At 50.1% G+C, this 16,247-nt stretch overlaps 1 protein-coding gene and 1 long non-coding RNA gene across 8 annotated transcripts in view; both read right to left on the reverse strand.

Moving 5' to 3' along the window:
* Positions 1-4,092: 4,092 nt before the first annotated feature.
* Positions 4,093-6,071, reverse strand: LOC135457924 (uncharacterized). The gene is made up of 3 exons (XR_010442798.1): positions 5,900-6,071; positions 5,599-5,835; positions 4,093-5,529 (listed from the first exon to the last, which is right to left on the reverse strand). It is a non-coding gene; the product is annotated as an uncharacterized LOC135457924 (long non-coding RNA).
* Positions 6,072-7,490: 1,419 nt separating this feature from the next.
* Positions 7,491-16,247, reverse strand: part of MEF2D (myocyte enhancer factor 2D) — a 100,275-nt gene continuing 91,518 nt past the window's right edge. For 6 of the 7 annotated variants that reach the window (XM_064732719.1, XM_064732725.1, XM_064732718.1 and 3 more), the window contains 2 exons: positions 13,122-14,769; positions 7,491-12,911 (listed from right to left, as the gene is read on the reverse strand). In XM_064732719.1, the coding sequence (XP_064588789.1) occupies positions 14,439-14,769 (331 nt within the window). In that variant the 3' untranslated portion in view covers positions 7,491-12,911; positions 13,122-14,438. The remainder of the gene's footprint in view (positions 12,912-13,121; positions 14,770-16,247) is intronic. The other variant, XM_064732721.1, reaches the window with a different exon arrangement.

The following is a 16,247-nucleotide window of genomic DNA, read 5'->3' on the forward strand; positions in this document are numbered from 1 at the left end:
TCCATGGAGAAAGTTTCCTGAAATATTCCTGTGGTATATTTCCAGAATATACCACAATCCACAGAAGTGTGAAATAGATTATAGAGAGCAGTGTAGGTGCATCACTTGGTGAGAAATTGAGGTTTTGGGATTTTTAGTGTGCACAGGGTGTCATCCTGGGTTTCTTCTTCATGGGTTTGGGTGGCATTTTGTAATTGGGCAGAAAAGTCCCCATTGGGATCAGTTATTGGGTTAAAAGGGAAAATAATCCAGGTTCCAGTTCTTAACTGGATAGTTTAGTCTTAAAAGACTTTGTAACAAAAGATTATTGCCCATTTTGTGCCCTCTAATGAAAAGCTGCAGAACTCATGGTTGTGGGGCTGTTTTACTGATAAATAATAAACACCTGAGTCCCTACATGAACTACTGCCTGGAGTGCCTTCAGTCCAGACCCAAACTGATACTGCCCCTTCAGGCCCTTGTCCAAAGTCCAGAGCCCCTTTAGGCCCTGGAAGGAGCTCTGAGGTCTCCCTGGAGCCTTCTCTAAGCTGAGCACCCCCAGCTCTCCCAGCCTGTTCCAGAGCAGAGGAGCTGCAGAGCCCTCAGATCATCTCTGTGGCCTCCCTGGGCTCACTGCAGCAGCTCCTTGTCCTCCCTGTGCTGGAGGCAGCTCTGCAGGGCAGGGTCTCAGCAGAGCAGAGGGGCAGAATCCCCCCTCACACGCTGCCCACGCTGCTGGGGATGAGCCCAGGGCAGTGTTGGCTTTCTGGGCTGCCAATGAACGTGCTCAGTTCATATCAGACACATCTCTGTGGATTTACTCCTTCCCAAGGAACTCATTCTAGACTGAGGAACTCAGGAATTCATTCCAGAATGAGGAATTCAGGAATCCATTCCAGAATGAGGAATTCAAGAATTCATTCTGGACTGATGAACCCATTCCAGACTGAGGAACCCAGGAATTTATTCTAGAAGGAGGAATTCAGAAATTCATTCTGGACTGAGGAATTCAGGAATTCATTCTGGACTGAGGAACTCAGGAATTCATTCCAGACTGAGGAACTCAGGAATTTATTTCAGACGGAGGAATTCAGAAATTCATTCCAGACTGAGGAATTCAGGAATTCATTCCAGAATGAGGAATTCAGGAACTCATACTGGACTGAGGAATTCATTCCAGAGTGAGGAATTCAGGAATTCATTCCAGATTGAGGAAATCACTCCAGACTGAGGAACTTAGGCATTCATTCCAGACTGAGGAGCTCAGGAATTCATTCCAGACTGAGGAACTCAGGAATTTATTCCAGACTGAGGAATTCAGAAATTCATTCCAGACTGAGGAATTCAGGAACTCATTCTGGACTGAGGAATTCATTCGAGACTGAGGAGCTCAGGAATTCATTCCAGACTGAAGAATTCAGGAACTCATTTCAGACTGAGGAATTCAGAAGTTCATTCCAGACTGAGGAATTCAGGAATTTAGGAGCTCCCCAGCATTTGAGACAATGAGCAATGGAAACATCCCAAACTGACCCGAACCCCCCACACTGCATCCCCAAACCCTCGCACCCCTCGAACCCCATTTCCAGCCTCCCGGGCCCCGGTGATTGACAGCTGTCAATCAGCGCCGTGCAGCGCTGCGCTCTGCTGCCACCTGGCGGCCGCTGAGGGGAAACGCGCCCGGCCCGACCCCCAGAGCCCCCCGAACCCCACCCCGGGCTAGAAATTGTTAAAGGAAATAAAAACTCGGCCTAGAATTTGTTACAAGAAATAAACCCGGCCTAGAAATTGTTAAGGGAAATCAAAATCCAGCCTTGAATTTGTTACAGGAAATAAACACGGCCTAGAATTTGTTAAAGGAAATATACCCTGCCTAGAAATTGTTACAGGAAATAAATCCGGCTTCCAATTCATTAAAAGAAATAAACCTGGCCTAGAATTTGTTAAGGGAAATAAAAATCCGGCCTTGAATTTGTTACAGGAAAAAAATCCGGCCTAGAATTTGTTAAAGGAAATAAACTCAGGTTTGAATTTGTTAAAGGAAATAGAAACCCGGCTTTGAATTTGTTAAAGGAAATAAACCTGGCCTAGAATTTGTTAAAGGAAATAAAAACCCAGCCTAGAATTTGTTACAGGAAAAAAATCCAGCCTAGAATTTGTTAAAGGAAATAAACTCAGGTTTGAATTTGTTAAAGGAAATAGAAACCCGGCTTTGAATTTGTTAAAGGAAATAAAAATCCGGCCTTGAATTTGTTACAGGAAAAAAATCCGGCCTAGAATTTGTTACAGGAAATAAGAACCCGGTTTGAATTTGTTAAAGGAAATAAACTCAGGTTTGAATTTGTTAAAGGAAATAGAAACCTGGCTTTGAATTTGTTAAAGGAAATAAACCTGGCCTAGAATTTGTTAAAGGAAATAAAAACCCAGCCTAGAATTTGTTAAAGGAAATAAACCCAGCGTAGAGTTTGTTGGAGGAAATAAAAATTTGGTTTTGAACTTGTTAAAGTAAATAAACCTGGTTTTCAATTTGTTGAAGGAAATAAACCCGGTCTAGATTATGTTAAAGGAAATAAAAACCCAGTCAAGAACTTGTTACAGGAAATAAACCCGGCTTTGGATTTGTTACCAGAAATAAAAACCTGGCTTTGAATTCATTAAAGGAAATATAAACCCAGCCTAGAACTTGTTAAAGGAAATAAAAACCCGGCCTAGAGTTTGTTAAAGGAAATCAAAACTCGGCTTTGAATTTGTTAACCTGGTTTGAATTTGTTAAAGGAAACAAACCCGGCTTTGAATTTGGTACATTAAATAAACCCAGCCTAGAATTTGTTACAGGAAATAAACCCGGCTTCCAATTCATTAAAAGAAATAAACCTGGCCTAGAAATTGTTAAAGGAAATAAAAATTCGGCTTTGAATTTGTTAAAGGAAATATAAACCTGGCCTAGAATTTGTTAAAGCAAATAAACCCGGCCTAGAACTTGTTACAGGAAATAAAAACTCGTTTTTGAACTTGTTAAAGGAAATAAACCTGGCCTAGAACTTGTTAAAGGAAATAAAAACCTGGGTTTTAATTTAGTACCTGAAATAAACCCAGTTTTGAATTTGTGAAAATAAATAAAGCATCGGGGCTGGATGCTCCAACACACCCCTGCACCCCTGGATGCTCCTCCCTCCCCTGCACCCCTTTTGCAATGATAAGGGGATTTTTGCACTGATAAGGGGATTCTTGCAGTGATAGGAACCTGGAGATGGAGCCCAGGGTGTCACCAGGACCTGGAGATGGAGCCCAGGGTGTCACCAGAACCTGAACCTAGAGCCCAGGATGTCACCAGGAGCTGGAGATGGAGCCCAGGATGTCACCAGGACCTGGAGATGGAGCCCAGGATGTCACCAGGACCTGGAGATGGAGCCCAGGGTGTCACCAGGAGCTGGAGATGGAGCCCAGGGTGTCACCAGGACCTGGAGATGGAGCCCAGGGTGTCACCAGGACCCTGAGATGGAGCCCAGGGTGTCACCAGGACCCGGAGATGGAGCCCAGGGTGTCACCAGAACCTGAACCTGGAGCCCAGGGTGTCACCAGGAGCTGGAGATGGAGCCCAGGGTGCCACCAGGATGTGGAGATGGAGCCCAGGGTGTCACCAGGATCCTGAGATGGAGCCCAGGTTGTCACCAGGATCTGGAGATGGAGCCCAGGGTGTCACCAGGACCTGGAGATGGAGCCCAGGATGTCACCAGGACCCTGAGATGGAGCCCAGGGTGGCACCAACACCTGGAGATGGAACCCAGGATGTCACCAGGACCTGGAGATGGAGCCCAGGGTGTCACCAGGACCTGGAGATGGAGCCCAGGGTGTCACCAGGACCCTGAGATGGAGCCCAGGGTGTCACCAGAACCAGAACATGGAGCCCAGGGTGTCACCAGGACCCTGAGATGGAGCCCAGGGTGTCACCAACACCTGGAGATGGAACCCAGGGTGTCACCAGGACGTGGAGATGGAGCCCAGGGTGTCACCAGAACCAGAACCTGGAGCCCAGGATGTCACCAGGATGTCCCCAGTGTCACCCTGCTGGTCCCTGCCACACAAAGAGCAGGAAATAAAGAGCCAGAGGCGTGGAAAATTATCAGAAACGTGTATTTTTTTTTCTTTTTAATAGTAAACCTCTTTACAACAAATATAGTGAAAGAGTTTCCAAACAAAACTCATAAGAATTTCTCATGGTAATTATTATTATTATTATTATCATCATTTTTTTTAATATATTTTTTTTCTCCTTATTGTGGAATATACAATAACGCATCACCATACAGCACAAAAAAAGGAATATTGAAAAAACGAAAATCGACGTCTCAACCACGTGCTGCAGTCCCTGGGAAGGAGCCACTGATTGTCAAGGGAGGAGGGAGGGAGGGAATGGGACAGGGCATGGGGGGTTCCCAGCCAGGCCAGACCCCGAGGGTGCAAACACTTCAGAAAAGGTGGAATTAGCTGAAAATCGCGGTTAAAACATCACAAATTGTCGAAATAATCCCTCCCTCCCCTCCCGGGGCCGGTCCCGCTGCTCCTGCCCCGGTGCCCAATCCCTTGACTCGCACACACACCCACACACACCCACACACACGGCTGGAGGAGCATCAGGAAAAAAAACAGGTTAAAAATATATATATATTTATATATATATATATTATAGATACAGTTTCTCCCTTTTTTTTTTTTTTTTGTGTTTTTTTTTTTTCCCTTTTAAATTGCTTCTCAAAACAATAAATAAAACTCCTCGGGGGGGTGGGGAAGTGCACGTCCTGGTTTGTTTCTACCTGTGCAGCACCCTGGGGGGAGGATGCAGAGCTGCCTGTGCTGAGCAGGGACATCCAAGGAACCATCACACAGAGAAGCTGACTGGGGTGGGGAGGCATTTAGGATTTTTTAATTTATTTTTTTTTATTTTAGTGCATTATTTAAAGATCTATTCTATTTTACAAAAGGTTTTGCAGACAGCCCAGAGTTTGCTAACACCTACGTGCTTAACTGAGCTATGGGGAGCAAAGGGAGGCTGTGGGGGACAGCAGAGGGAGCAGCAGATGGTCCCCCCTTCTCCAGCAGCTCTGATTTGCCTGCAAATGCTTGGAAAGGGCCGTGGGGAGGAGGGGAGTGGTGGCCCAAGGTGGCCTTGGGGATGCCAGGAGCCCATGGAGAGCCTGGGGATGTTCCTGCAGCTCTGCAGAGGGAGGAGCTGGGCCAGTCGCAGGCAGCAGCACGAAAATCTCATTCTGAAAACCCATCTGAAGTGAAAAATCCCGCTCTGACCCCCAGCACAATGCTGGGGTGGGTGGGGGAGGCTGGGGGGAGACACAGCCACTCACCCCCACCCAGGGATGGGGATATGGCAAATCCCTCATTCCCAAAAACCTTCCCAGCCTGGGATGGGGATATTGCCAATCCCTCATTCCCAAAAACCTTCCCAGCCTGGGATGGGGATATTGCCAATCCCTCATTCCCAAAAACCTTCCCAGCCTGGGATGGGGATATTGCCAATCCCTCGTTCCCAAAAACCTTCTCAGCCTGGGATGGATTTGCAATCCTCATCCAAAATTCCTGGATATGAATCCTCGTTCCAAAAACCTTCTCAGCCTGGGGGATATTGTCAATCCTTCAATTCCTGAAAACCTGGGGGATACTGAAAATCCTTGGTTCCAAAAACCTTCCCAGCCTGGGGGATATTACAAATCCCTCAATTCCCAGCCAGGGGAATATTGTCAATCCCTAAATTACCCCAAAAATCTTCCCAGCCTGGGGGATATTGCAAATCTCTCAATTCCCAGATTGGGGGATATTGTCAATCTCTCAGTCCCCAAAAACCTTCCAAACCTGGGATGGGGATATTGTCAATCCCTCAGTTTCCATCCTGGGGATATTGCAAAACCTTCCAAACCTGGGATGGGGATATTGTCAATCCCTCAATTTCCATCCTGGGGAATATTGTCAATCCCTCAGCCCCCAAAAATCATCCCAGCCCAGGGGATATTGCAAATAACTGTCCCCCAAAACCTTCCCAACCTGGGAATATTGTCAATCCCTCAGTTCCCAAAACCTTCCCAGCCAATATGCAACCTCAATTCCCCAAAACCTCCCACTGAAGGTCTTCCACAATCCCTCAGTCCCCAAAAACCTTCCCAGGGATGGGGATATTGTCAACCCCTCAGTTCCTGCCACCTTCCCAGCCCGTTTGGAGCTGTTTTGGCACAGCCTGAGCCACACCACCCTCTTCTGGTTTAAACCCAGCACATCCCAAACAGGCAGAGAACGGAGCTTGGGAGGAAGATCCTGGGAAGAACCCGGGGTTTTCCCTGGCTGGGGAGAAGAGGGGAGCTGGAACCACCCTGCTCACTGCTCCAAGGTCCTGATTCCTGCTCAAAGCATGGCAGAGACCCAGAGCATCCCTGCCCAACCAAGAGATCCCCGTTTAAAAGCACCCCCGGGTGTGCTGAGCTCCCCAGAGCCATGGAGGTGTTGGGAATCCTGGGGAAAAGCAGCCCTGGAATGGAATATATCCCAATATTCCACTGCTGGATCCCAATATCCCACTGCCAAGTGGCTGCTCCTGGATCTGGGATATGGAAATTTGGGGAAAAGCAGCCCTGGAATTGAATATATCCCACTGCCAAGAGGCTGCTCATGAATCTGGAATGGAATATATCCCAATATCCCACTGCTGGATCTCAATATCCCACTGCTGGATCTGGGACATGGAAATTTGGGGAAAAGCAGCCCTGGCATTGAATATATCTCAATATCCCACTGCTGGATCCCAATATCCCACTGCTGGATCTGGGACATGGAAATTTGGAGAAAAGCAGCCCTGGAACTGAATATATCCCAATAACCAACTGCCAAATGGCTGCTCATGGGTCTGGGACATGGAAATTTGGGGAAAAGCAGCCCTAGAATTGAATATATCCCAATAACCCACTATTGGATCCCAATATCCCACTCCTGGATCTGGCACATGGAAATTTGGGGAAATTTAATATATCCCAATATCCCACTGCCAAATGGCTGCTCCTGGAGCTGGAATTGAATATATCCCAATATCCCACTCCTGGATCTGGGACATGGAAATCAGGAGAAAAGCAGCCCTGTAATTGAATATATCCCAATAACCCACTGCCAAATGGCTGCTCCTGGACCTGGAAATTTGGGGAAAAGGAGCCCTGGAATGGAATATATCCCAATATCCCACCGCTGGATCCCAATATCCCGCTCCTGGATCTGGGACACGGAAATTTGGGGAAATTGAATATATCCCAATATCCCACTGCCAAATGGCTGCTCCTGGGTCTGGGACATGGAAATTTCAGGAAAAAGCAGCCCTGGAATGGAATATATCCCAATATCCCACTGCCAAATGACTGCTCCTGCATCTGGGAAATGGAAATTTGGGGAGCAGGGAGCCTGAGGAGGGGTGCAAGGGAAGAGCCAAGAGGGTTAAACAAGAAAATCGCTGTACAACTCAGCCATGTCCAAAGTCAGTATTATTACAATATACTCTGACAAAAATATAATCTCATTTCATATCAATACAACAAAAAAAAAAAAAAACAAAACAAAAAAAAAAACCCAAAACCAGTTTTCTGTACTGTTACCATTGCTAACAGATTGAAACTCGCTATTTACAGTTACAGTAGCCAGGTAAAATACTACAGGTGAGAGACCAGAGAGAGGAGGGGGCAGAGGGACAGAAGGGAGAGAAAATCACCAGGGAAAAGGGGAAAATAAAGGGGGAAAGGCCCTCTTACATCCCAAATGTGGCTTCCTGCTTTGGACAAGGAAGGGTGGTGGATGGAGGTAGTGAAAACATAATACTTGGTTTGTGGGTCTGGTTGGGTTTTTTTGTGGAAAAGAGAAAAAAATAAACACAAAAAAAAAAAAGAGAGAGAGAAAAGTGAGTGAGAGGGGAAGGTGGAATAAAAGGATGAACACGGGAAACCAGAGCAAACCTTCAGCTGAAGCCCACTGTTAGACACAGCCCAGGAGAAGTGGATGGGGATGAATTTTCACTATTTTGGGTGGTGAAAATCCCCCAAACATCCCCAGATTGTGCCCCCAGCTGGAGGGAGGGGAGGCAGGATGTGGCAGAGCGGAGGAGGGGCTGGGAAATGCTCCTTCCCCAGCTGGTGGATGCTCTCCCCTCTCCCCAGGAGGGCAGAGGGGACCCCCAGAGCACCAAGTGCCCCTCAGCCCAGCCAAGCCTTGTCCCCAGCACTGGTGACAAACACCCCAAGATCCCAATTCACACCCAAAGTGATGGGGGGAAGAACCCCCCCCAGCCAAGCAACACAAGGGGAGGAAAAAGTGTAGGAAGTGAAATTTTCAAGGAAAAGGTGGGGATGTTTTTTTGTGAATTTGCTTTTTCCTTGGTTTGCTGAAATTATTCTGGAGAGGAAGAGGGAAGTGAAAAGGGGGAAGGAAAAGGAAATATTTTCTTTCTCTTTGCCCCACTTTCCCCAGGCCCATCACCACCAGCTCTGGATTTAACACTTCCACTGCCCCCAGACCCCAACGTGGCAGTGGCCTCAGACACCCCACAGCAACAAACCCTTCTTCAGGGGACCCCCAGAGCGTCCCTGCCACAACCACAGCCCCCATGGGGGCTCAGGTGCCCCTGACACCCCCACAGGCACCGCCAGCCTGCCCCAGCACGAGCTCTTCATTCAAACACCCTGCACAGCCAGGCTCTGTCCCTGTCCCTGCACAGCCAGGCTCTGTCCCTGTCCCTGCACAGCCAGGCTCTCTGCTACCACCAAACAACCCCCTAAGCAGGGGTCACCCTGTGCACGTGCTGACCACCTGATTCCAGCTGACCACCCAACCCCAGCTGATTCCAGCTGACCATGCAACCCCAGGTGACCACTCCATCCCAGCTGACCATCCAATTCAAGCTGACCATCCACAACTCCAGCTGATTCCAGCTGACCACCTGATTCCAGCTGACCATCCAACCCCAGATGACCACCCAACTCCAGCTGATCATCTGATCCCAGCTGACCATCCAACTCCAGCTGATCCCAGCTGACCACTCCAACCCCAGCTGACCATCCAACCCTAGCTGGCCACTCCACCCTAGGTCACCATCCAACCCCAGCTGACCACCCAAGCCCAGCTGACGACCTGATTCCAGCTGCCCATCCAACCCCAGATGACCATCCAACCTCAACTGACCACCTGATTCCAGTTGACCACCAGACTCCAGCTGACCATCCAACCCCAGCTGATTCCAGCTGACCACCCAACTCCAGCTGACCATCCAATTCAAGCTGACCATCCAACTCCAGCTGACCACTCCAACCCCAGCTGATTCCAGCTGACCATCCAACTCCAGCTGACCATCCAATTCAAGCTGACCACTCAACCCCAGCTGACCACCCAACCCCAGCTCACCACCTGCAGAGCCCCCAGAGCAGGCAGGACCACCCCCACTGGTCCATCACCATCCTCACTGCTCCCAGGCAGCATTTTAGGCCCCTTTCAGTGCCCTTCCCACTATTTTAGGTGCTATCCATCATTCAGGGTCCTGCTCCAACCCCAAATCTCCTGCAGGGCTGGGCAGGTGATTCCCACCCCATCCTTCTCCTACAGCTGCCAGCAGCAGCATCACCTGAGCCACACCCTGGGACCTCCTCCCTTCTTCCTCCCTTCATGCTCCTCCTCCTCTCTGCACACACCTCAGCCATCCCAGCCCACGGCAGAGCTCTGTGCCCCCCAAAGGATGAACCCCACACCGGAACAGAGACCCCAAAAACGGGCACAGAGACCCCAAAAATGGGCACAGACACCCCAAAACCCGGCACAGACACCCCAAAAACGGGCACAGACACCCCAAACCCCAGCTTTGCCAAGCCCTGGGAAAGACCAGCCTCCCCAGGCCGGGGGTCACAGCCCCCCTGTGCCAGCCCCCCCGGCTCAGCCCCCTGGCACCCCTGGCACCCCGCGGGCAGGGGGCCGTGCCGCTGCCCCCACCCCGCCTTACCTGGGCTCAGGTGAGGGCTGGAGCATCCACAGAGAGAGAGTTTTAGAAGGTAAAAGATCAGAAACAGACTTTGGTTAAGTAACCACACGTTTAGAAAGGAATATATCAGTTTGGAAACATCTCAGTGCATACTTCTTATATGAAAATATACACAAATGTATTTCATTCTCCAAAAAAGGAACAATTAAAAACAAAAGCAAACTAGCCCAAACACAATATATTAGCTGTTTTTTTGTTGGTTTTTTTTTCTTTTTTTCTTGTTGTTGTCATCCTTTAAAATCTTTAACGCTACACTTTGTTCAGGTTACACTTTTTTTGTCTTTTTTTTGGTTTTTTTGTAAATGCTTTTTTTTTTTCTTCATGCATTTTACACCTTTATAGCCTTTGAGAATAAATAAGCTCCATTTTGCTTCCACATCTCTAAAAACTGCAGCATTTTAACTATTGTCATTTAAATCGTGCAATTTTTTTTTTTGCAACACCCCTTTTTAAAAAATGGAAAATATATATATATATTTTAAAACTAAACCCTATACAACGCAAAAATTCCAAATTAAAAAAAAAATTATACACAATTGTAACTGTCAACAGTACAGATGAGCACGAGAAATAAAATTAGATCAGAAACATATTTATAGAAGCACAAAGGAGGGTGTTGGTTTCTTAGATTGTCATTCTTCTCGTTGTCTTTTGAAAATTAGGAGGAGTTTACCAGATACTACAGGCTGGGGGAGGGGGGAAATAAAGGATAATGACCCGGACAAAAAAAAAAAATAGAATATAATAATAATAAAATAACCCCAAGCCCCCAGCAAAGTGAAGACCCCGACAAACAGCCCCCAAACCCTTTCACTGTGATGTGAGGCCAACGGCGTGTCTGACCTGGGCATGCCCACCTCCCCATGAGCCTGGCACAGCCCAGGGGTGTAGGTGCCAACCCAGAGCTGGACCTGCCCCTGGCACAGCCCAGCGCTGGACCTGCCCCTGGCACCAAGGCTGTCCTTGACCCTGGCACAGCCCAGAGTTGTTGGTACCAACTCAGTGCTGGGCCTGCCCCTGGCACCAACCCCGGGCTGTACCTGCCCCTGGCACAGCCCACAGTTTTATCTGCCTGTGGCACCAGAGCTGTACCCGCCCCTGGCACCAGAGCCATCCTTGCCCCTGGCACAGCCCAGAGCTGTAGGCACCAACTCAGAGCTGTACCTGCCCATGGCACCAGAGCTGTACCTGCCCCTGGCACCAGCCCAGAGCCATCTTTGCCCCTGGCACCAGAGCCATCCTTGCCCTGGGCACAGCCCAGAGCCACAGGCACCAACCCAGAGCTGGACCTGCCCCTGGCATCAGCCCAGAGCTGCACTTGCCCCTGGCACCAGAGCCATCCTTGCCCATGGCACCAGAGCCATCCTTGCCCCTGGCACCAGAGCCATCCTTGCCCATGGCACAGCCCAGGGAGCGTCGAGTGCTGCAGCTGCAGATCCAGCCGGGCAGATCTGACCCTGCATGTGCCCATCCCAGCGTTTGTCTCTTGGTTTCATGGTTCCAGCCTCTCAGCTTCCAGGCAGAAGTGTGAACTTGGGAGTCAGGGCGTGAAGTCAATGAGCAAAAATGGGTTTTTTTGGTTTTTTCCCCCCTCTCCTGACGGGCATTGAGATCTGGGGGGGTCTCCACTGCTGCCTCCTCTCCGGGGTCTCTGAGCCAGCTGGGCCCTCCTGCCACGCTGCTCCCGTGGGGTTCCTTGGGTTGAGTTTATTTTTTGTGAACAAAAAATAAAATAAAATACAAAAAAAAAAACCCCGAGAGCGATGAGACGTCATTATCCCGCCTAATTTCCAAAGCAAGGCCGTGCAAAGAGAGCTCAGGTGCGCGTCCAGGTACGTCCGGCGGGGCGGGCGAGGAAGACCACGGTCCACAGCAGCTCTCCTGCTTCCCCAAGGGCTTGGCAGGGATGAGGGAGGGAGGAAGATCAGCTCCTGGTGCTGGCATTGCAGAGGTGAGAGCCCAGCGTGTCCCTGGTACCCGCTGGGTGTGGCTGGGGAGGGGGCACGGGGGGGTTCAATGCACAAAACCTGCCAGGGGTCCTTTCCTCCTCTCATCCACCCAGAGCATGGAACAGGAGAGGGAATTCCAAACTGATGGCTGGAGAAGAATAAAGCTGTCATCTGTGGCAGGAATTTGGTCTTTGGAGGTGTGGAGGGGAGGGTTCTGTTTGTTGATCTGTCTCCATGCCTTGATCCACGAGCAGGGATGGTGCTGAGGGCACCCAGAACGCCGGCACTGCTGAGCACCCACCACCCTGAGCCACAAAACCAGCTCCTAATTCTCACCCAGCTCCTGAAGGATTTCCTCTCCTCCAACCACTCCCTTTGGGCAGCCCTGTTCATCCCACAATAATCACCAGCTTTTTTTTTTTTTTTTTGGTCTTGTTTTTCTAATTAGAAACTTTTTGGTTGGGAAAAGTTTGTAAAACCCCATCAATTTGGTTTTGCCCTCATCCTGGGAGGTTTTTATGCCATCTGCCTCATTCCAAGGCTGAGCTGGCTGCTGACACCTGGCAGAGGGATAAAGCCCAGCCTGACTCAGCTCCTCTCCCTTTGCTCTGCTTCAGGGTTGAGCTGAACCCCAGGAACCCCCAGCTCCTCCACAGCCCCCCAAAGCTGGCCAAGCTCCAGCTGGCAAAGGTGGCACCTGGGCAGGTTTGGTGCCAGTTTGGGACTGTCAGCCTTGGGGTGGCCCTGCACAGGGTGACAGGGCAGCAGGCTGGGAGGGGACACCAGCACGAGCACCTGCAGGGACAGAGCCCATCCCTAATGGCAATGCCAGCCAGGAACGGCCCCTTCTCCTCCAAACCCTCCTGGAACGGCCCCTTCTCCTCCAAACCCTCCAGGAACGGCCCCTTCTCCTCCAAACCCTCCAGGAACGGCTCCTTCTCCTCCAAACCCTCCAGGAACGGCCTTTCTCCAAACCTCCAGAACAGCCCTTCTCCTCCAAACCCTCCAGGAACGGTTCCTTCTCCTCCAAACCCTCAGAATGCCCTTCTCCTCCAAACCTCCTGGAACGTTCTTCTCCCCAACTCGGAACGGCCCCTTCTCCTCCAAACCTCGAATGCCCTTCTCTCAACCTCCAGGAACGGCCCCTTCTCCTCCAAACCCTCCAACCATGAGCAGGTTGATGCATTTTGGGATCAGGGCACCAACACCCATCCCTGGGAAATTGCCAGAGCAAGTGGCAGCATGAGGAAATCCCTCAGTTTTTCCTTTTTCTTTCCACCAAATCACTGCTGAAGGAGATTTTCTGCACAGCTCACTGTTGCCTTTTGAGGCCTAGAAACCTTCAGGCAAAATCTCATTTTAGGATCGTTACTTCAGTTGCATCTTTCAGTAAAAAAATAATTTCTTCCCATTTTCCTGATTTAAAGCTTTGGCCCATGTGCAACATTTCTCAAATGTTTTTATGGACGTTGTTTGCTAAAATCCATAATTTTCTCTCCAAACCAGCACTAAAATCCCTTCTCCACACACCTGCTGTGCCCAGGTGGGGGTGAGGGAAACAGGAACTCCAGTGTTCCAGTGACCCTGGTGAGGAACAGTGGAGTTCCCTGCTCGGGTAGGAAATGGGACTGTCATGCAAATGGGACTAAGCCTTAAAAATCTCCCTCTTCTTCCTCCTGATGCAGCTTCCCTGAAGCAGGCTGTGGATGTGGCTGCATCCCTGAGCTGCTCCTCACCTCCCTTCCCAGCTGGTGCAGGAAAACCCTTCTGGAGGAAAACACTTCTGGAGGAAAACCCTTCTGAAGGAAAACCCTTATGGAGGAAAACCCTTTTGAAGGAAAAGCCTTCTGAAGGAAAACTTTGGAGGAAAGTCTTTGAGGAAACCTTTGAGAACCTTCTGCAGAAAACCCTTTGAAGTAAACCCTTGGAGAAACCTTGGGGGAAAATCCTTTGAAGGAAAATCCTTCTGAAGGAAAACCCTTCTGGAGGAAAGCCCTTCTGTAGAAAAACCTGTGCCTACCAAAGCCCTTCAAGCTTCCAGAGAGCTGCCTCATGTCTGACCTGCCCCTCCCTGCACGGGCAGCCACAGGAATGGCCAGGAAGGTGCATTTTGGGGTGCTCTGTGCCCCATCTCCCCCCAGAGCCCATCCTGCTGCAGGTGCTCTGCTTAGGGCTGGGCTCCCACCTCCCAAGGGGTCCCTGCTGGTCCTCAGGGGAGCATCCCTGGGCTTGGTGAGCACACATTCACCCCCCTGCAGCCCCCACTCCCCCAGCCCTGGCCCGGATGCCCTGCATGCGTCCCTGCTGCTGTGCTAGAATGAATGCCTACAAAATCCTAAAGCTATTTCTCAGGCAGTTTATGATAACATCCCCCCCCAACACCCCACACCCCATCACCCGTTTCACCCTCCCCCTGCCCTTCTGCCAGCCCCTCTGCGGCTCGCTGGTTATGTGACCCAGGTATCCAAGCGCATGCGCTTTACGGAGGGGCTCTCCCCCTCGGGCTCGCCGCTGGCTCGCAGGAGACCCAGGGAGGAGCCAAAATCGGGCCGGGCGGGGTCGTCGCGCTCGCTGCTGCCCTCGTAGGAGCTGGTGTTGCTGCTGAGGCTGTCGACGGGCGAGCGGCCGGTGGGCTCGTGGCGGGGCTGGTGGGGGAAGGTGCTCAGCGGGGTGGCAGTGTTCCTCTCGCGGTTGGGCGACACGGGCTCCGACTTGATGCTGATGTTGGGGTTGGTGTTGACAGTCAACGTGGTGGTGTGGGATAAGTGACTCCCTTGTCTGGGTGGGGGAGAGGGTGGGAAGGGAGGAGGAGGAGGAGGAGGAGGAAGGGGGAGAAAAAGATGGAGGAGGAGATAATGGGAAATCGCTCATTATTATCTTTTTGGTGGCCTTCTACCTTCCAGCGCACACAATTCAGAAATTTCACACACTACCATCCATCCATCCTTCCATCCATCCATCCATCCATCCATCCATCATCCATCCATCCATCCATCATCCATCCATCCATCCATCCATCCATCCATCCATCATCCATCCATCATCCATCATCATCATCCATCCATCATCCATCCATCCATCCATCCATCCATCCATCCATCCATCCATCCATCCATCATCCATCCCATCATCCATCCATCCATCATCCATCCATCCATCCATCCATCCATCCATCCATCCATCATCCATCCATCCATCCATCATCCTCCATCCATCCATCCATCCATCCATCCATCCATCCATCCATCCATCCATCCATCCATCCATCCTCCATCATCCATCCATCCATCCATCCATCCATTTCCATCCATCCATCCATCATCCATCCATCCATCCATCCATCCATGGATTCCATCCATCCTCCATCCATCCATCCATCCATCATCCATCCATCCATCCATCCATGAATTCCATCCATCCATCATCCATCCATCCATCCATCCATCCATCCATCCATCCATCCATCCATCACATCCATCCATCCATCCATCCATCCATCCATCCATCCATCATCCTCCATCCATCCATCCATCTCATCCATCCATCCATCATCCATCCTCCTCATCCATCCTCCACTCTCCATCCATCCAATGGTTCCATCCATCCATCCATCATCCATCCTTCCATCATCCATCATCCATCCATCCATCCATCCTCCATCCATCCATGATTCCATCCATCCTCCATCCATCCATCCATCATCCATCCATCCATCCATCCATCCATCATCCATCCATCCATCCATCATCCATCCTCCATCCATCCATCCATCCATCCATCCTCCATCCATCCTCCATCCATCCATCCATCCATCCATCCATCCATCCATCCATCCATCCATCCATCATCCATCCTCCTTCCATCCATCCATCCTCCATCCATCCATCCATCATCCATCCATCCATCATCCATCCATCCATCCATCATCCATCCTCCATCCATCCTCCATCCATCCATCCATGGTTCCATCCATCCATCCATCATCCATCCTTCCATCATCCATCATCCATCCATCCATCCATCCTCCATCCATCCATGATTCCATCCATCCTCCATCCATCCATCCATCCATCCATCCATCCATCCATCATCCATCCATCCATCCATCATCCATCATCCATCATCCATCATCCATCCATCCATCATCCATCCATCCATCCATCCATCCATCCATCCATCCATGATTCCATCCATCCATCCATCCATCCATCCATCCATCCATCCATCCATCCATCCATCCATGATTCCATCCATCC

This window comes from Zonotrichia leucophrys, chromosome 25 (genome assembly GCF_028769735.1).
Source record: "Zonotrichia leucophrys gambelii isolate GWCS_2022_RI chromosome 25, RI_Zleu_2.0, whole genome shotgun sequence".
Taxonomy (NCBI): domain Eukaryota; kingdom Metazoa; phylum Chordata; class Aves; order Passeriformes; family Passerellidae; genus Zonotrichia; species Zonotrichia leucophrys.